This window comes from Mycothermus thermophilus, assembly GCF_041956435.1.
Source record: "Mycothermus thermophilus strain CBS 625.91 unplaced genomic scaffold VTJ04scaffold_6, whole genome shotgun sequence".
Classification (NCBI taxonomy): domain Eukaryota; kingdom Fungi; phylum Ascomycota; class Sordariomycetes; order Sordariales; family Chaetomiaceae; genus Mycothermus; species Mycothermus thermophilus.
The window spans coordinates 1,911,624-1,930,801 of NW_027191432.1; the positions used below are offsets into that span (position 1 = coordinate 1,911,624).

The 19,178-nt window shown below is 54.7% G+C and overlaps 8 protein-coding genes across 8 annotated transcripts; 4 read left to right on the forward strand and 4 right to left on the reverse strand.

The window, feature by feature from the left end:
• Window positions 1–339: 339 nt before the first annotated feature.
• On the forward strand, window positions 340–977 carry VTJ04DRAFT_9110 (uncharacterized protein; the record flags this gene model as incomplete). The annotated part of the gene is made up of 3 exons (XM_069367622.1): window positions 340–432; window positions 530–765; window positions 827–977. 3 exons carry the CDS (start codon window positions 340–342, stop codon window positions 975–977), a joined length of 480 nt encoding a protein of 159 aa, XP_069215931.1.
• A 291-nt stretch (window positions 978–1,268) lies between these two features.
• VTJ04DRAFT_9111 (uncharacterized protein) lies at window positions 1,269–2,717 on the reverse strand (the record flags this gene model as incomplete). The annotated part of the gene is made up of 1 exon (XM_069367623.1): window positions 1,269–2,717. One exon carries the CDS (start codon window positions 2,715–2,717, stop codon window positions 1,269–1,271), a length of 1,449 nt encoding a protein of 482 aa, XP_069215932.1.
• A 624-nt stretch (window positions 2,718–3,341) lies between these two features.
• VTJ04DRAFT_9112 (uncharacterized protein) lies at window positions 3,342–5,018 on the forward strand (the record flags this gene model as incomplete). Its single annotated transcript, XM_069367624.1, has 3 exons — window positions 3,342–3,449; window positions 3,511–3,906; window positions 3,966–5,018. The coding sequence occupies 3 exons, from the start codon at window positions 3,342–3,344 to the stop codon at window positions 5,016–5,018; spliced, it is 1,557 nt and encodes a 518-aa protein (XP_069215933.1).
• A 557-nt stretch (window positions 5,019–5,575) lies between these two features.
• On the reverse strand, window positions 5,576–8,449 carry VTJ04DRAFT_9113 (uncharacterized protein; the record flags this gene model as incomplete). Its single annotated transcript, XM_069367625.1, has 3 exons — window positions 5,576–5,815; window positions 5,939–6,056; window positions 6,735–8,449. The coding sequence occupies 3 exons, from the start codon at window positions 8,447–8,449 to the stop codon at window positions 5,576–5,578; spliced, it is 2,073 nt and encodes a 690-aa protein (XP_069215934.1).
• An 802-nt stretch (window positions 8,450–9,251) lies between these two features.
• On the reverse strand, window positions 9,252–10,585 carry VTJ04DRAFT_9114 (uncharacterized protein; the record flags this gene model as incomplete). Its single annotated transcript, XM_069367626.1, has 3 exons — window positions 9,252–10,086; window positions 10,159–10,206; window positions 10,263–10,585. The coding sequence occupies 3 exons, from the start codon at window positions 10,583–10,585 to the stop codon at window positions 9,252–9,254; spliced, it is 1,206 nt and encodes a 401-aa protein (XP_069215935.1).
• A 2,326-nt stretch (window positions 10,586–12,911) lies between these two features.
• Window positions 12,912–14,107, forward strand: VTJ04DRAFT_9115 (uncharacterized protein; the record flags this gene model as incomplete). Its single annotated transcript, XM_069367627.1, has 2 exons — window positions 12,912–13,186; window positions 13,252–14,107. The coding sequence occupies 2 exons, from the start codon at window positions 12,912–12,914 to the stop codon at window positions 14,105–14,107; spliced, it is 1,131 nt and encodes a 376-aa protein (XP_069215936.1).
• A 1,575-nt stretch (window positions 14,108–15,682) lies between these two features.
• Window positions 15,683–16,082, forward strand: VTJ04DRAFT_9116 (uncharacterized protein; the record flags this gene model as incomplete). Its single annotated transcript, XM_069367628.1, has 2 exons — window positions 15,683–15,790; window positions 15,921–16,082. 2 exons carry the CDS (start codon window positions 15,683–15,685, stop codon window positions 16,080–16,082), a joined length of 270 nt encoding a protein of 89 aa, XP_069215937.1.
• Window positions 16,083–16,492: 410 nt separating this feature from the next.
• On the reverse strand, window positions 16,493–18,979 carry VTJ04DRAFT_9117 (uncharacterized protein; the record flags this gene model as incomplete). The annotated part of the gene is made up of 3 exons (XM_069367629.1): window positions 16,493–16,672; window positions 16,729–18,774; window positions 18,839–18,979. 3 exons carry the CDS (start codon window positions 18,977–18,979, stop codon window positions 16,493–16,495), a joined length of 2,367 nt encoding a protein of 788 aa, XP_069215938.1.
• Window positions 18,980–19,178: the final 199 nt, after the last annotated feature.

Consider the following 19,178-nt stretch of genomic DNA (forward strand, 5'->3'; position numbering starts at 1 on the left):
ACTGTTCTGTTTGCCAGCCGAGATAGATATGTCAAAGATGAGACACAACTAGCCTGGTGCTCCAAGAGGTTGAGTGTTTCCTATGGCCCGAAGAAAGCAGATACCTAAAGCCATACACATCCGTCACGAATACACTGAAGGATAACTAAAAACGGAGTAAACCCTAAACCTCGAGTCTCCTCAAAGTGTGTGGAGGGAAGACAGGTCAAGTTTATAACATATTGTGTCTTTTATTGCATACGTAAGTGTCATCAAGATTTCTCGGGTATCCTATCCAATTCCAAACTCCTTTGCCATACAAGTAAACAGCCAAACCGCCCATCAATATCCATATCCAAAATGTTGACAACCAACCATCTCATCACATCCATGGGTACCTCTCCTCCCGCTAGCCGGACAGCAGGCCATAGCGACACAACTCGCGCGGGTCAAGTACCCGAGCAATGCTACCTCAAAAGCTGAACCGTGAGTGAGCATGTCGGAATCTCTGGATTCGGAAGATTTGGACTTACATATCGTGTCATCAAAGGTGCTTTACCTCCCAATAACGTCATCACCCTCGTCTCTGGGGTTGATCCGTAGATTACCTGTCTGCATATTACCCACCACAACCTCCCCTCTCAACCCCAGCCTCGCCTTCAAGTGGTACACCGTTAACCCAGCGGTTTTCCTTGACCAGTGGAGGCTGGGGCGCGGTGATTGGCAACCTCACGATTGCGACGAGTCCCGATCTGCGGAGTCTGGGGGCGTCTACCGTGGCGTGCCGTTAGTGTGGGGAAGAGTCGCAGATGCAGGTGAACTGCTGAATCGTTTCCTGGTCTGGTAGCTGGACTCTAGTGCGTGCGCTGTCCGACACCGTCCCTAGCGTGAGAGGGGAAGTTGTCGTTTGCAACGTGTACCCAGACTACGCCCGTTCACGGTTGAAGATGCAGATTCGGCACCAAGGCACCGACGTCCTCATGGCGCAGACGAACTGAAGAGATGACCGCCAGACAGAGTGTACAACGTGCTTGGAGTGAGCCAGATGCGGAGGAGCACGCTGCGAAACTGCCTGGCGAAGAACCGCCAGGCCGACAACCATGGCGAGTTCGTGCAAACCATCCATGGCAATGGGACCGGTCAGGCAGTTTGACGGCCAGCGAAGAGTGGTTTGGGTCGCGATCTGGTCGGTGTGGAGTGGAGACTCCCCTCACGGAGAATGCGCCGGTCAAACTTCTGCGAGCAAACCGCCGTTCCGGGTAGAATAATGTGCGCAAGGCATTGCATGATCACACGCACAAGTCAATCCGGATCTGGTTCTGGCGAATCTCCTCAACATCGCTCTTGAGGACATCCTCGGCGCGGACAGCACGGATGGTGAGTTCCTTCTCTACGGTCGAGGCGGGCGAGCACGGAGTCGGAGGAGTCGGAGGCGACGGCGGTTCCCATGTGGGATCTTCCAGCAGCAGGCGCGCAAGCTCCTTGTCGTTGTGGATGCTCAGAGCAGCGAGAGGTACGCGCAGGAAGAGGTGAAGGTCAGGAGGAATGGCGGCGCAAATGTTGGGAATCTCGAACTCGGCAATACCCTCCATCCACCAGCAAGGGAATATGCGCATCTTGGCCCAGACGAGGTAGTGCGCAATGATGACGAGAGCGCGAGGTTTTCGTGCACGAGCGGCGTCGACCACCTCCTTCGGTAAGAAGGTAGGGAAGGTGACGACGCGCAACAGCAGACGGGCGGTGAGGCCAGCGGTTGCCAACTCACGGTACAGAGAGCCAAGTAGGCGCAGTGTCGTGTGGTAATGCTGAACAAGGGGGTATTCGGGGTCGGTGGGTTTGATGGTAGTGAGCATGAAGAGGAGGGTGCTCGGGATGTGCTGGGCCGAGGCTTCATAGTCGACTGGAGGCCGCCAGAAGAGGGCACCAATGCCTGGCCTGGAGGCAGTAGGTAACTTGGTGATGCGAATGATCTCGCCGATACCGCACCAGAGAACGATCCAGTCGAGGATGGCAAGGGGTCTCGCATCCTCGCCACGGAACATGTGGGTAGAGAGACCGCACATCAGCAAGGAGGTGGCCAGCAGAGCAGGGAATGTTGCCGGGTCCGCGGCGGCGACGGCCTTGCGGTAGGCTTCAAAAGCGCGAGAACGGAACAGCATTTCATGAGCGTGGCTGACTCCGATAGATCTTACACCAAGGTGGTTGGCGTGCATGGCGGAGAGGCCGAGAATGCAGTTCATGAGAAACTCATGCTCAAAAGCGTGTTGAACAACATTGACTTTGAGGATGACATCGACACTGCGTTCTGGGAGCGGACCAGTGGAAAAGGACGCGTATGTGGCCGTGGTGTAGAACCACAAAAGGCGCATGTCGAGGGCATCTCGGCCGGCAGCGATGAATAGTGGCTGGTTCGGGACACTGCCGGTGCCAGCAGGACGAGAGGCAACGACTGAGGCAGAAGAGATGCCAGGAGAAGAGGAGGGACTGCGTCGTTTCTCAAGAGTCTGGTAGACGCAGACCTCTCTTCGCGCAGTGCAAGTCCGACAAGACGGGCGGCCCTCGTCGCATTTGACCTTGCGTCTCTTGCAGTTGGTGCAGCCAGTCCTCGATTTTCGGTGAGGCCGTTTCGCATGGTAGGGTTTCTCAGTCACGGTAGTGGTGACGGATGGTGGGCTCGACGGAACGTCGGCGGCGGGCGAGGACCCATTGGGAATCATCAAAACAGGGTCTTGGGTCATTGTGATTCCATCTATGCCGGGATTGGAGGAGTGGGAGGAACGGAAAGCGGGGAACGTTCTTCAAGACTGCAGAAGTGTGTGTGTGACTTTGTTGAAGAATGATGGAGTTGATGATGATGTCGAGGTGCATAGACGATTCGAGACAATCAAAACAAAGCAACCGCAAGAGAGACTCTCCAGTTAGTAATGTTCATTCAGCCTCGACGTCCCAGCCAAGCTCGGGCCCGGCGTTAGCTCAATATGCATGTCTTTGAAAGGGGTGTGTCTGCCTTGTCCATGTCGTACGTAAAGGGACTGCCGTCAAAGTGCATGCAAGTCGGCCCGGCATTCGTTGCGAATGGTGAATGGTGGGAACCATGTCCAAAGACGGGAATGAATGACGTCGCACCCCGCTCCAGCCACCTCTTGGCGTGCTAAGAAACGCGTCGCCTTTTTGGGACGGGTGCCCCGGAACAGTGCAACCCAATGTTACCACGGAGCACGGATCGAGCCGAGACGCGACGCGCGACGGAATTGGCTTCATCAATTTGGACTCGAGTTTGAACTTCACCCTTCATCCACGCAAGCATCAAGCCCATCTGCTTAACTCTGGGTGTTCCCAAGTCAGGTTGACAGTGGCAGACCATGACCGTGCCGCTCTTCCAGCTCCCAGACGAGCTGATTATATCAACTATTGCTCAGTCATTTCCATGTCGCGAACCTCAGATCCGCGCCCTTGCAAGTCTCCTATGTGTAAGTTTCGAAATCTAGATATAGAGATGGACTGTGCTCTAATGTTCAATGTATCCAACAGCCCACCGCAGCCCCATGTCGTAATCTGGTCGTCTATGGCACAGAGGCTACGGGCAAGTCGGCCATTACCTCTGCCCTTCTAGCCCGGCTTGCCGAGCACCATGTCGATGACCATGACGGCCCTAGTCTTCTCTATGCCATTGTCAGCTCGCCCGAATGCATCACTGCTCGCCACTTGTATGAGACAATCGTCGCCAAAGTCGCCGCAGCTCTGGACTGGCCTGACGCCCCCTCTCGCTGCGAGTCCATCTCCCAACTCAACGTCGAGCTGTGTAAGATGTTGAAATACCCATCTCGACCTCCCGGCTTCCGTTTTGTGCTCGTTTTGGACGCCATCGACCGCCAGCGGGAAGCTCCTCATACCCTCCTCCCAGCCTTGGCCAGGTTATCAGAAATTGTAAGCGAATGCAAGTCCATACCAGCCTCTTGTCACTCAACGCTAATCCCATGGCTCAGATCCCTTGTCTCACAACCGTCTTTATCGTCACCGCCCCGGCACCTAACTTACTCCTCATCTCCTCCGTTCCGCACCTTCACTTCCCCAACTACACGAAGCCCGAATTTGTAGCTATTTTGTCGGCCAACTCGCCTCCGGCACCTCTACCCAATTCCACCCCTCAGGAAACAGCTGACTTGTGGGCGCGCTTCGTCGCCGCCACGCACGATGCTCTCGCCCGCTCCGCCTGCCGCACCCTCCCAGCATTATCCCATTCATGCGCTGCCCTCTGGCCGCGCTTCACGGCCCCAATCCACGCCGGCACCCACTCAGCCAAGGAGTTCTCCAAACTCCTTGTCGCCGGCCGCCTGCTTTTCCACGACGACCGCTTGCTCGACCCGGGTGTTCTTGCCGTCCAACCAACCCAAGTCTCAAAACCAGCAACACAGCCGCCATCACAACCATCTTCCAAACCCTCCTCCGCCCCGCCAACCCCATCCCGCCCAACCCCCGTCAACCCTTCCTCATCGACATCAACATCCCTCGCCGCAGGCGCCGGTCCAGCCCTCGCCCGCCTCCTCCCCACCACCGCACGCCACTTGCTCCTCGCCGCCTACCTCGCCTCTCACAACCCGGCCAAACATGACCTCACACTCTTTTCCACCCACCACCACGGCCGCCGGCGCCGCCGCGGCGGGTTATCTGTCTCCACGCCGGGTCGCCGCGGCGCGAGCGCAGCGGCTAACAAGCATAAGAAGATCGCGCGCAAGCTCCTTGGCGCGCACGCTTTTGTGCTTGAGAGGATGTTGGCTATCTATGAAGCTGTGAGGGGAGAATGGGGAGGGGATGGGAAGGATGGCGGTGTTGCTGAAGGAGGGACGGCGGATGCGGATGTGGGCATGGCGATTGCCACGCTGGCGAGTTTGAGGTTGTTGGTTCGGGTTGGTGGTGGTGCCGGCGGAGGGGATGTGACGGATTCGGGCGGGAAGTGGAGGGTGAATGTGGGTTGGGAGACGATTAGGGGGCTGGGAAGGGCGGTGGGGGTTGAGGTGGAGGAGTGGTTGATTGAGTAATAAATTGGCCGTTCCCAGGGCTGGTGGCTGGCTGTTTAGATGGGCTAACTGATCGGAGGATGGGGGTTGAATGTGGTGTCTGGATATCCTATGGAAGGGTTGGGCATAGAACTGCCGAGTGAGGGGTCACCGTCCACTGTGAATAATGACAACATTTCCTTCACAGAAAGGTGAAACTTTATGAGAATGTAGACAGGAGTTTTGACAGCACCTGTCCCTGATTACCAATACATGTAATCGATGTTAATCATGCATAGCTATCGAATCCTCAGTTCCCAGACAAAACTGTTCCAATTACTACGAACAATAGATAGGTACCTAGGAGGAGACACGAATGCACCCACACCAACACCAAAACAAAGGAAAACAAGATCCAAAAACAACATCTTGAAAAGGAACATGACTGAGCAGCAGATTGACCCAAATCCTCATCCAACCCAACCAACAGACACCCTCGTCGTTCCATGAATCCTGCATGGCTTGCGCAAAACCTCTCTTCCTTGACGTAGATCGTGTTGCTTCAAGACAATTTCCACATGCCCCGAAGATAAATGCAATCAGGAGGGCAAGGTTCTTGAGCCGTGGCGCCGCCATTTGGCCTTCAAGCGTGCAACGAGCCCTTTCTTCTCGTCGGTCCCTGTGGTTGTGCCAGACTTTGGGAAAAATGGCTCGAGTTTGGCCACATGCTCTGGAGGTAGGAATCTGCGGAGCGCCTGTTCCGCAGTCACCATCTGCTCTTTATCATTGACTACGATGACGACGGGCTGAGATGGATCGGCGCCATGCTCGAGACACAGCTGTATAAAATCGAAATATCTGATGGCACTCTCGTGAGGATTATATGGCCTATCCATACGCCATGACTTGTGATCGATGTTGGAGAGCTTGTCCCTCCAAAAGAGATATTGCAGAAAGCATACCCAGCTATTGCGACCTTTTATAAATTCGAGATCGACATTGCCGTTGGGAAATACGGCCACGGCGTCGTCTAGGCTGACTCCTTGTTGAAGGATGAGTTCAGCCAGATGTTTGCTTCTTCTGCACAAGGCGATGTAAAGCAGATTGGGAAGAACCCAGCTGCCTCCCTGATTGCGAAAACGGTCGAGTCGACGAGCAACATAATTGTCGATTTCGTACAGGGCGCAAAGTTCAATAAACGTTGGCACGCAGAAATGTTCAAATCCAGAGAGCCTGTTGAGCTTTTCCGTCCTTGTGAGAAAGGAAATCAGATACGTCCGATATAATAAATTAGACAACCGCAGATACTTCTCGGCCTCGTGAGTTTGACCATAATGGTCGAGAAGTTGGCCGAGGAGATTGGTGAGGTCCGGTGTGTCATTGAGAGTTTTGCAGTGCTGCATGAATATGTCCTGTAGGCTTGTCATGCGCTCCCCGTCGTAGTATAAGGAACGGGTGTTAAGCCGTGGTGCCGCCTTGATGGCCGAGAGCACAGAGCAGCAGATGGTAGCGTCATTGGTGAATGCCATGCTATTCCAGTTCAAGAGGAACCCACGCGTATTGGGTGAGTCGAGGAAGTCCTTGACAGTCCGATGAGAAAAGCGAACGCGAAGATCGAAATAGGTCGAAGCCTCGTTTATTTTTCGTAGATTATCGACGCTTTGTACCTCCAAGAGACCCTTGCAACAAGCGTTAAGCCTTTTTTGCGTCTGTGCCAAACACGATGCTATTCTCGGGTATTCTATGGGGGAGACTTGCATTTTGAACATGGCCTCCATATCGACGTGCTCCATAAACCAGTAAACAATCAGGGGCAATTGGTCGCAAGCGTTTAAGGTCACGCCGAAGATGAGAGCGGTCTGCGGCCGGTAGAGTTCGTCGACATCGAACAAGATCTTCTTGTAGAACTCGTCAAGATCTCGTGGGATGTGCCGAAGCCGCGTCTGGAGATCAACGATGCGGTCGCCGTTAAGGAGCCCTTCCTGAAGTGACCGGACGACAAGAATCACCCACAGGAAGACTCCCTGTGCGGCTTCGACGATCTCATTGACTAGCTCAGCACCAGCTCTTGGTTCGGATACCTCTAAGGCTAGGTAGTTCTTGTCGGCCCGAAACACGCTGTGGACGTAGTTGCGAATGTCATCCTGTGTGAGGTCTTGCATGTACAACTTTTGGCAGCCATCCTGGCCAAAGCTATTCTCGAACTCGTTCCATGGCCGGCTGGCAATGCAAAGTTTGACGTCCATGTCCTTGAGGGTGGTGATCAAATCGACCATGTCCATCGGCCGGCCTTCGTACTCGTCTAGCCCATCGATGAAGAAGCAGCACCGCCGACCAACCGTCTTGAGCCCGTCGCAGGCACTGCGAAGCAAGCCAAGCAGTCCAGGTACAGTCTCGAGGATGGTGAATAAATGAGGAATTGGGCCGTGTTTGGGATCTCGAAGAAGGCGAATGTCTGGGAAAACATGTTCGATGGTCTCGGGGCTCTGGCGTAGGATTTGGTAGAGGAGGGAGCGGAGGAGGCCTTCCTGAGATTTCTGTATTCGACGTTTCGCGGCGTACCAGAAGAAAAAGTAGGCGGTAATAATGCGTTCGTCTCCCGCCCAAGTTTGGAGTCTCATTTTGGTCTGATCGTGATTGTAAATATACTTCATCAAGGTCGATTTCCCGGAGCCAGGCTTCCCTGATACCCAAAACACCTTGTCGTCGGAAGCCAGCCACTTTGAAAACGACGAGAGAGGGATTGAGGTGTCGGCAGGGGAACCGAATACCCATTGGAATGTCTTTGTGTGTGCCTCTGAGACGGTCTCGTATCGGTCATCCATTCCAGGGAAACGGAGCATGTTGAGGATGGCGAATTCGGCTCTGAACTGAGTTTCCTTTTCCGCCACACCCAGAATCAGTCTCATGGGCTCTTCTGAAGATCCATGATGGGAGAGGGCCATTTTGAGATCTTTTAACCCAGTTTGGAGCTCATCTGCCAGGGCTTGGATCTCGGTAATTCTTTCGACTTTGAGACGGCGGTTCTCAACCATCAAAGTGTTCAACTTCTCCGACATTGCGCTTTGCTCGGTAACAAGTAGGTGCTGACTGAGTGTGTTTCCGATGCGGTCAACCCTGTCCTGGAGAGCCTTGATCTCATCAGCTTTCCAGACGGTCTTGAGAGCCTGACGAAAGGACCCCCATTTGTTACCCGATTCTCGGAGTTTGAGAGAGCGAACGGCGTCGAGGAGCTCATTTGTAAGGCTGATGCAATCGGCAGCTAGTTGATTCAGCGGCCCCTCACCCGAGGTGTTCCTCTCGTTGATGGCTTTCGCTCGGTATTGCAGCTCTTCAGCAATCAACTCGAGCTCAATGAATTCGTTGGAGGATCCTTTTTGATATATTTTATAAGTTTTTGACATAAGCTTCCATATGTACTCGGTAAATTGTGCAATGTTGGCAGCGAGGCCGATGGCCGCAAGGGATTCCATGGTGATGACGGGCTATGGGGTTGGACTGAGGATCGCCTAGTTGGTGTACTTGACCTTCGAGACACCTGGTGAGGTCGAATAAAAGAGCCAAAGGTAACAAGATAGGAACAATTTCGACAACGAAACAGCGACAAGGCGATGAGATCAGAGATTGTCGAGACAACAAGAAGGTCAAGGTCTTTTCGTTCAGGCTTATTCCTCTGCAGCCCGACAGCTGGTGTGGCGGTGCATGGTTGGGCAGACATTTGGCAGAATGGATGGTCCCCCACTCTCCTCCAATCATGGAGGTGTGGCCTTTCCCACGCAAGACCCAGCTTCCAGTAACAGGCCCTTTGCACAGGTGAGAGGGGGCAGCATGCTTTGGCTCGCCTCACCTGAGTAGCTCTCAAGGTTGCAAGCTTCTAGGTATGTTAGGTATTTGTCAACCTCAAAGATGGGTAATCCCCAACTAGATTAAAGATCAAGGTCCGGGTCCTGAGCGTATCACCTGTGTTTGCACAAATGAGAGCCAAGTCCGCACACTACCTGTCAATTTTCAACTACCTGAGGTGTCAAGTCGAAGTATCGCTCCCAGAAAGAACCCATTTCCTCGTGGAGAAGTAGGAATGATGAGGTGGCGCAGCCTCATATCCTGGCCTCCTCTACACCCAGAAGCCCCAATCCTCACTCACATCAGGACCCGAAACAAAACCACCAACCCCGCGACCGAACTCGCCCCAATAAACGCTGCCAACTTGTGATGCGACAGAGGCCTCTCTTCGGCGCCCTTGCAGAAGAATGCGTCGCTCTCGCACGCATCGCACTAGGTCGTGGCGTTGGCGACGCCGATGCTCCAAGCTGTGGCGTTGAAGTGCTGGAAGCTCATGTTGGCACGGGTGTTACCGAAGAGCGGACAGGGGACGGGAGGAGATGTGGGAGATGAGCCGTTGCTGTAGAGAAGACGGACGTAGAGGTTGTCGATGGAGGGGTAGGGGAAGGGGTTGGTGCGGCGGAGAACAGCGTTGGAGGTTGATGGGTAAGCATTGTTGCTGGAGCTGCACCAGGCTGAGGAGCGGCAGGAACGCAAGGGGAAGTCAACTTTGGTGTCATTTGAGCAGGGGATAGAGTTGTTTTGTTCCTCATGGCACTCAGAGGTAGGTTTGTCGCAGGACTCGGAGCCAGACTCGGTGGAGGACTCGGCGTCCTTTCTCTCCTCCGTATCGACGGAGTAAAGTTCAAAGGTTAATGTCGCACCCGGAGATGGCAGCTGTGAGAACAGCTCGCTAGAAGGCCCAGTCATCAGACCAGACAGGGCAAAAAAGCTGAGGAACGGTTCGTGGGATGTGAAAACGAGGTTTAACTTGTTGTGCTCGCCGTGCGAAGCGATGTTCTCAGCAAATAGAGCCGCCACCCTGGAGATCAGTGTCCGGCCCGCCATAGTGGGAGCCAAGTCCTCTGATAAGACACCAAAATCCTCCGTTGACGCATACTTGAGGGTTTGTTCCTGCCATGCGAAGTCTTGTAACCGCTCCAACTCTCCTAGGGTGATGTTCGAGAGGGTGTTTGGGTCGTGGAGCCAGCGGTAACTGGCGTACTCATATAGCTGGTAGGCGTTAAAGAATGTGGCCTCGGAGCGAGGAAGTGCGTCACGAAACAGTCTATCCTAAAGAAGTCTGTAGAACGTCTTGCTTTTCTGATGAAGGGAATAGGCGAGCGTGTCGTTTGGGAACATCAGGAGAGATTCTTCATGGATTTTGCAGCGAGCAAAACCATGGGTCCTAGGATCTTGTGTGAGTCTAACTCCCTCCGCGGATCCTCTGACACTTGGGCTTACCAAATAGAGTCCGGATCTTTGTCAGGGTCACTTGTTCGGATGTTAGGATACTGGTACCCAAACATAGGGTAGTTGATGACGGAGCTGTTGGTGAGACGGTGGTACTCAGAGACGGTGCGGTCATAGGGGACCTGAGGCAAAGGTGGATAAAGACCTTGTACAAATGCGGCGGCGCTGGCAGTAGAGTAGGCGTCGGTGGAGGTGTGAATGAAGAGCTGCGAGTTGTCGAGGGTCTCAGAACGGATACCCACGATGCCGACATCTGGATCGGCCCGGGATAGCCGCACATATCGGCCGCGGAATGCGGATCCAATGGTGGACATCCGATTGGCACCGACGGAAGTGAGTTCCGGGGACTTGGACAAGATTCGCGGCGTGTGCTCACCGCTCACGATCTATGAGGCCACTGACCACACGCGCTCATGGGTAGACTGGGCCTGGGCGCATGATGCCAACAGTGTGGCTCCTAGGGAGAGAAGATACATGGTTTCCAAAGAGTAGAGATGTTTATGCTGGATTCAACGAGTGACAGCAGAAAGAGAGCGATATGATACACAAGAAAGCATGCGCAAGTAGAAGGATGCGACTAAAGAATGTCGGGTGTCTTGAGAGAGGTTGGGATCAAGATGCGTTCTCGCCAACCCGACACTTGAGGCAACATATTAAACTCCGAGAATCAGGCGCCACTTCCAACACGTTTCGAGAACTCGTACGCTGCTTCCGGGAAAGAACCCAGTTTTCTTCAGAGAGCAAGCATGAAGAAGCACGACAAGCCGGCGCCTGAGAAGAGAAGGGCGTCTCCTAACATCACGATTCGGTTGATACAAGAGGATCAACAAGAGAGAACGAGATCACCTAATCAGATCGGATTACTTGTAAACCTCATGGTCACAAGGAGGTGATACTTCTGGGTGAGGGAGAGAAAGCAGGGAGGTTGAGGTTGAGTCGCCTGTGGGGGTTCAGGGATCCAGGGTTCGGCAAATTGTGGGCCCGCCAAGGCGATGGATCAAGGCTGCCGTTTTTCCAGCATCAGGAACTCAGACGCTGGGGTTCAAGCTGATTCAATGATTGAAGAAGCCAGGAAACTTCAGAACACCCAGGCTGATTTCTAAATATGGCACCACTCTGTATCTGTATTCGTACTTCAAAGAACAAGAACTCTGGAGGTAAATCCGTCATTCGTCCCAAGAAACCGGCAGGTCCGGCCCCGCTCAGAGCTCAGGTGGGTCTCAACCGGGACGAGAAACCGGCCCCACCGCGGAGGTTGTCCCGTCATGTTCCCAGCCTGGAGACTGATGAATCTCCTCCAGTTTTCTCTCATGTGAAATGGAGTAACGGTAGTGATTGATGAGGCTCAACTTCGTTCCGTCTCTGCCGCCGTCAATATGCGGTGGACTCTTGCACAACAGACGGCACATCTCAACTCCCGATCTCACCCTCCATACGGCGGGGAAACATCAGCTGCGACTTTTCGACAACTTTACGAGGCGACACCAACCTCGTGTGTCAGGAAACATGCGGCTTCAGGCACCGACAAACATGGGCCCAGCTCCCCAACGCAGCAAAGAGGCGAAGTTCACCTTTGCAAAACACCCTAAAGTCTGCTTGAGGAAGTGAAACATCGCTGGGAGTGTTTAAAGTGCAGCCTGGCTCAGCCAACCTCACCACCATGCCACTTGCTAGGTCATCATCGCCGATCGTTGTTTTCAGCGCAACGTTTGGCCCCCACAGCCTCAGCGCCATGGTAGGAGGTCCCCCCGTCATCCGCTGTGCGATGGTGAGGTAGCATCCGCTGGCACCGCCGGCTGCCCGCTTTGTTGCCAAGCTCAGTGCCCTCTTCAGCGTCTTCATCCTCGCGCTGGTTTGACAGTCAAACATTTGCACGGAGCCCGACAACTTGAGTCGAAGTCGGCAGTTGGATGTCTGTCTGTACTATCGAGAAACTCACCCATCTGTTGCTCTGGAATTCTGCGGCTTGTGGTGTGCCAGCGTTCTTGCAGCCAACCCAGGTTTCACAGAACCCGCCATTGGTGCAATTGCCGCTCTGTCGCCTGTTCGGTTCAAGCGCGCTGCAAGACAGCATTGTTGCCCGTTGTCAACGCGAGACGTCAGCACTAGCATGGAGGGTTGGGCACCGCCAGATCAACCAGATCCATGATGTCCCTGACAGGCCGTTGCGGTGGACGAAAACGCCGTGTCTTGGCCTCAGGCAGGAAACAGACTCCTCGTCCCCGAGGTGTCCAGTCTGTGCCGCTCTGCCGCAGACGCACCACGTCGAGCTGAGATCCAAGCCGGTGGGATTGTTGCAAGGTTGCGCGTGAGTTGGACACCCGCATAGCCGAAGACAGTAAAGACCTAAGCGGCGCGGACAATTCCCGCCAAAACCTCTTGGGCATGCCAACCCCCCGGCACCGAGAAATGTTTTGAACAAAACCGGCGTGCAGTCGCATCTGTTGTGATGTGACCTCGCTGCTTCAACTCTTCTTTTCCAATTGCTTTGAATCCTGTCCTGCCTTCGGCCTGCGCGATTCATCCCATCAAGAACTGTGTTCAAGCATTTGGCTTGCAGATCAGCTACTTGGAGCTTAACTGCAGGTTTCGAATGGTTCGGCAAGGTTGAGGCCAGCCGGTGCGCAGGACGGCTACACAATGACGGTCGCCGGCCCATTGACCACCACCTTTACGGCCCCGTCAAGTTGCTCGACGGAGAGTGCACAAATCTACCAAGTCTGGTCCGAGTCCTCGTCGAGCTATGTCGCCGGTCCCCTTTTTACCCGCGGATCAGACTGTTTCCCCAGCGGCTATGATCCTGCACCGACAAACTACTATTCGCCCGGCTGGTGCCCGCAAGGGCACACCACGGCATGCTCGAGCCTCGCAACGGCAAGCTCAAAGACCGAGACGGCTGTGATATGCTGTCCAACGTATGTCAAAGCTGGCCGGAAATCGTAATTGCGAGAGACGAGAACGACGCACTAACAATTGCTAGTCACCATGACTTCAGTTGCCCTGTCAATGGGCGCACCGATGCCCCAGCATTGGGGTGCACATCGACATGGACAAACGCATTAGGAATGCTCGCAGTGACGGTAGTCCGGGACGGAGAGGTCCAGGCTACCCCAACATTGGTATCTGAGACAGCCGGCGGCATCACAGCCTACGGCATCCAGGTGCGCTTCCAATCCGGCGACCCAACGCCGAGTCCAACGCCAACAGCACCTTCCTCCTTTCCATCTATCTCCGCCCCGACGTATCCCTTCATTCCCACCCCCACCGCCGCCCCAGTTACTTCCACCGGCATCAGCACCCCCGTGGCGATCGGCATCGGCATCGGCTCAGCCGCCGCGGCCCTCCTCATCGCAGGCACAATAGGCCTCTTCTTCTTCCTCCGCTGGAGGAGGAAAAAGCGCCGCTTCGGCTCCGACGACCCGCCCCCATCATCCCCATCATCATCACCACGGGTTGCCTCCCCACCACCCGTCCCACCAAAAGAGCTCCCCGGCTCGCCGGTCCCGTACCATCGGACCTCCGTCGTACCACCGTACGAGCTCTCGGACGAGTCCGTGCCTCGACGTTCCCCGACCCCGTCGAAGCGGTACATGACTTCTTCCCCGGTGCCGGGGTGGACGGCGTCGTCGAGGGGGAGGAAGGATGGCCAGATCTTGGGCGGTGGGACGCCGGTGGTGGTGGTGGGGGAGGAGCACGAGCCGGCGGAGTTGGAGGCGAGCGAGCCGTCGCCTTCGTTGAGGGAGCGGATGTGTGCTAGTCCGGCGTTTTCGGAGAGCAGCGTTTGGAGTGCAAGGGGAGGGGGTGGTGGGAGGGGGACGCCGAATCCGTGGCTTTGAGGGTTCAGGACGGATGGTTCTGCTACGGGTTATGGATGGACATTTCGGAAATCTTCATTTTTTGGGTCACATATCATCAATTGTTTTACTCTGTACCAACAACGCCGTCTGGGGTAACTTTGAGAATGAAGCGGGACGAGAGGCATGGCCGGCGGCTGGATGGATGAATGAATTCGGGATACCCACGATCATTGTTTGGATGTCACATTGTCAATCGTTCACGTTTGGACACAAGGATGACGGGAAATTGGAGGGCATGAGGTCTCTACTGGGTGTAATTGGTAATGGTTGGGTGGTTGTCTGTTTGATCTTTACACCTGGCGGGAGATGCTTCGAAGTGGCAGGTTGGCATGCATTGCTGGATGGGTAATGACTTGGGAGATGATGATCCATACTGGCTTAGCATGTGGCTTGGGAATATTACCATGTCTTGAACTTCACCATGAAGCATGAGGAAAGAACGAACCCATATAACCCACCCTGAGGCAGGCAGCCATCGCCCCCCGCGGAAGACACAGTCAAAAAAGACGATGGTCAAGCGGGGGGTCCGCAGCGCAGCGGTAACTTGTGCACAAAACTCGATGAGACGAAAAAAGTCCCGAGTTCGAACCCAAGAAAGGGCACTCCAAAAAAGAGAGTGCCCCACGGAAAAGATGACATGAATATGTCACCATCATGATCAGATGGGCCGCTTCAAAAATGAAGCGGCCCCATGGAAAAGAAAATTGACGCGGCGCCAGAAAAATGGCCCTGCGGAACGGAAAAGATTCAATGCTAACCTAGGTTTCCAAGGGCAAAATCCCCTTAAATGGGGGTTTTCGTAGCCAGTGGAGATCTGTCCTATCTCAACCCGTACCTAGGCGGGCACCCGCGTGAGGGGGATAGGGCAGGTCGGAGCTGGTGAGCTTTTTGTGTTTTTGGCTGGTTGAAGTTTTGTTATCTGTTTCTGATTCAGATTCTGGTTATCAGGTTTGCTTCAGTTTGGGAGAGGAATTGTTGCGTTTTCTCGTGGCGTTGAGGTGCTTCAAGATCATCGATGTTGACGAGACGACCACTGCCAAGCCCGCCCTGCCAGCCGCCAAGACCCAAGCTTTCTCAGCCTTGTCACCGCCAAGCCCAACCTTCTGGCAGCCTTGGCCGCGAGCTCCCAACGGCAATCTTGGAACAGGCTTGCTGTCGCAACACAACCGCGTCTCAACGTTCGTCGGCCATCTTTCCGCTTGCAAGGTCGCCAAACCCCTCCAGACGAGACATCCAAAGAGAAGAGCGGCCAGTAGTCGACATTACATTAGCAACAGGAGAAAGATCGCCCCAGTCGCATCCCAAAACCGAGCCGAAGGAATTTCGAACACAGGGCACGAGCCTCTCCGCCTCGACCACCACCTCGCCTGCCGACTGGTTTTGTTGACGGTACATTTCTGTCGCGCGATTTGCGAGCCACTTGCAGGGAAAGCCATACGACTTTATTTCTCTACAAGACGAGAGGATTAAGCTTGTGAACCACCAAGCTTTGGGCGTCGACGACAACTCGGACAAAAGAAAAGGACGACAAAACATTCGACAACTCCGACAACAATGTCTTTCGTCCCCGTCAACCCGCGGCCCTTTCTCCAGGACCTGGTCAACAAGGATGTCATTGTGCGTCTGAAGTGGGGGGAGACGGAGTATAAGGGGAGGTTGGTGGTACGTTTCGAAGAATTGTTCTTTTCGCTGTCCCATCTCTGTCAATTGCTGTGGTTTTCCTGCGTCGCAGGTGATGTGGGTTTGACTTCTTCAAAGTGCCAAGCTAATATGACAATACCTCCCGACACAGAGCATCGACAGCTACATGAACATCCAGCTCTCCAACACCGAGGAGTTCATTGATCGCAAGTTCACGGGCTCGCTCGGCCAGGTGCTTATTCGCTGCAATAACGTTTTGTGGGTCACGGCTGCAGGGGATAAAGAGGACGAGGATTCGAAGATGAAGGATTGATGGGAATTGGGGCAGAAGGCGGTGGTGCTTGGGGCAGAGCGTTGCAGTGTGCCAATGATTTTGAAGGGTTTGTCGAGAAAGTAGTGTCTTGAGAAGAGGAGGCTTCGACAGAGAAAGGAAATGCCGTGTGGTCAGAGAGAATGGATCCGGAGGTGATAATGCAGAAGTCCCTCGAGGTTGCGAAAGGCGTTTGACAACTTACATGATCTAGATATCCAGCTAGAACAGCACGGTTGAGTGCGGGGTTGAAAATACAGGCAGCGGATCACGACGTTTGGGACACATCGACTTGAGCGCACCACATTAATATTGACGGGTCATAATGCAGTCGTACATTGCCATGGCCATTGCAGCCCTCGGCAACATCAAACCCTACTCCCAGCTACATCCCATTCATCATACGGACCCGTCTACATCAAGCACGCAACCTTGCGGCTGCTATGCAACTCTGACGCCCCGATCTTGATGCGCGTCTTGGGGCCAACCCAAGCATAGACCTCCACCAACCATTCATACCAAACCTTGGTGTCATCTGTCTGCCGCCACATGTTGACCTCGAGCTCCGTGTCCTGAGGGAATTGGAGAGGTTTCTGAACCTTGTCAGCGTGCAACTTAACTATGAAGAGAACTCAAAGGGGTCACATACCTTCAGCGGGAAGAATATCGGGAACCACGAGATCATGTCCTTGCTCTTACGGTCGATCTGGTCCGGCAGGATGCTGAGCTCGATGGGCTCCTTTCTCGGCTCGCCTGTCTGCGGAGTGTACAGCACTGCCTCGAAGAATCCCGCCAGGCCATGGATCACGCCGCGGTTCGGACACACAAACGTCAGGTGGCAATAGCGAGAATTGTGGTCGTTGGTGCCGCTGGCTCCCGAAATGCTGCCGACGCCACCGGTCGCGAACACCCTAGAGTCGCTGCCCGTGTCTCTCGTGAAGTTGTCGAGGCGCAAGACCGGCACCGGGTGCACGAACTCCCAGGCCTGCTGGAACCGCGGGCGGCCAGGTACCTTCTGGGCGACGTAGTCGACAGCGAAGAGCCGGACGACCCAGGGGGTTTCGAAGGCGTTCGGGTCGGAAGTGATGCGCGAGCTGATGTCGGCATACAGTCGCGGCGTGGAGATGGGGCTGAGATGGGCCGTGTATGAGTGCGGGATCGAGATGCCATCTTTGCTGAGGAGTTTCTGGATGCCATCCAGACACTCTGGGGAGAGTTCGTTATCGCCGAACGAGCCGAGCAGTTCAGTGATCAAAATATCGACTCCGGTACGGACACGACCTTCATAGCCGGGAAGCCATGGCCCTTCCCAGCCACGCATGTCTGTCTTCACCAGGTTCACTTTGTTGCCCCACTCGACCTTGTTCTTCCGTGTCAGGTAGACGAAGGCGTCCTGGTTCTTCTCGATTGCCCACATATGAATCTCTGTTCCTGTAGCCTCGGCGGCGCGCAGGGCGCGACTGACCAACGGCCCACGGCCGGCACCTGCAACCGCAACTATCAGCCCAGTATAAGGTGGGTTGGCGTCATCAGTTCGCTTCTTCAGCTCCTTCCACTCAATCATGGCCTGGGCAATCGCTTTCTCGTACTGGTCATACTTGACCGGATCACCTTCAAAGACCTCGTACGTAGCCGACTCGAGGTTGTCAGCCAAGGGCTGCAGAGGTGGTTGGAGCCAGTCCTGGAAACTGGTGAGAGCCGGGGTTTCCATGGCCGAATAAGGAGGCTGCTGGCGTTCAAGGTACTTCATGTATGCGACGTAGGCATTGATGGCTGGCACGTGCGGCTTGCGCTTTTCTTTGAGAGCCTGTGTAGCCTCCGCAAGGGAAGGGAAGTCGACAGCCATGGGATCGGTGACGACAGGGAGCTCCTCTGGGCGGGGACCAACATCGCAAAGGATAATCCACGGGATGCTCCTGAGCCGCATGTAATGGTTGATGAGGGCTTGGTGGTGTTTGGTAAGGGATGGGTGTCCCGCGCGGTTGGGTTGGAAGACGTTCTTCCCGATCGTGAGGTAATGAAGGGGCTCTGCGAACCAACGGTCTTGAAGAGGCTTCTCAGGTACTCGACGGGGAATCCGGAGAGCCACAAAGAGCCTCATTGAGTAGTTGCAAATCGAGCGGATTGTGTGCCACGAGTCCCAAGCAGTGAATAAATCGATCTCCTTGGGGCCGTCTTCTTTGGGCCCGTTCTCAGGGACCAAGATGTCCGAGAGGGTCTCTGCGGTCTCGTCAAGACCGGGCTCCCGATACATGGGCATGTGGATGACGATGTTGGCACGACCAGCGGCGTGCAACGCCTCGCGGATGGCACGAGCATACTGAATGATGCCCCTGCTGTCGTCATCCCGGCGCGGCCCAGGAACAATGATGGTTCTCGCACCGCACCAGTTGGCATAGGCAGCCTCGAGGTTGAGGACCTGGCGCGAGATGCTGGCAATATGCGGATCGGCTGAACACAAATTGATCCAGGGGCTGAGATAAACAGCAAGAGAGCTGATGTACTCGCTTGGATACACCGACGTGTCTTCATCAGTCAAAGTTGGCACCACCGGGCCAGGCAAAGACGGATTATTCAGCGTTGTCGGTGCCTGCGGATCGGCCCATTTTTCCCGTTCCTTGAGATAGTCCTTGTACACGTTCACAACACGTTCAAAAAAGTGCTTGTTCGTGATCGGGGCGGTAGCGAAGCGGAACTAAAAGAGTCAGAATAGGCTAACTCAGAAAGACCTCAGGTTAATGCCCGCCTGTAGGACTCACCCCAGTGTTCAGCAGCTGGGAATACTGGTCATCGGTGAGAGGCTCTGGGCGATTGGTCTCATGTTGGCCGATGTAGAAGACCGGCCGGCTCTGGCTCTCAAAGCTCTCGGACTCGGGGTTGAGACCCCCGTCTGAGGACATGGTGGGCTCGAGTGAAGCGTGAGAGCTGGAGATATCTGGAGACTTGTGGGATGAGAATGACCAGAGGCAAGCAAATCAGGCTGCCCCCTTATAAAGTCGGAGAGGAGCACACGAGGCTTCGACAAGCTCGCCAACCGAATGACCGAATATGGAAATGAAAAGAGAGAAGAGGGAAAGGGAATCAAGTCCGATTCATGCC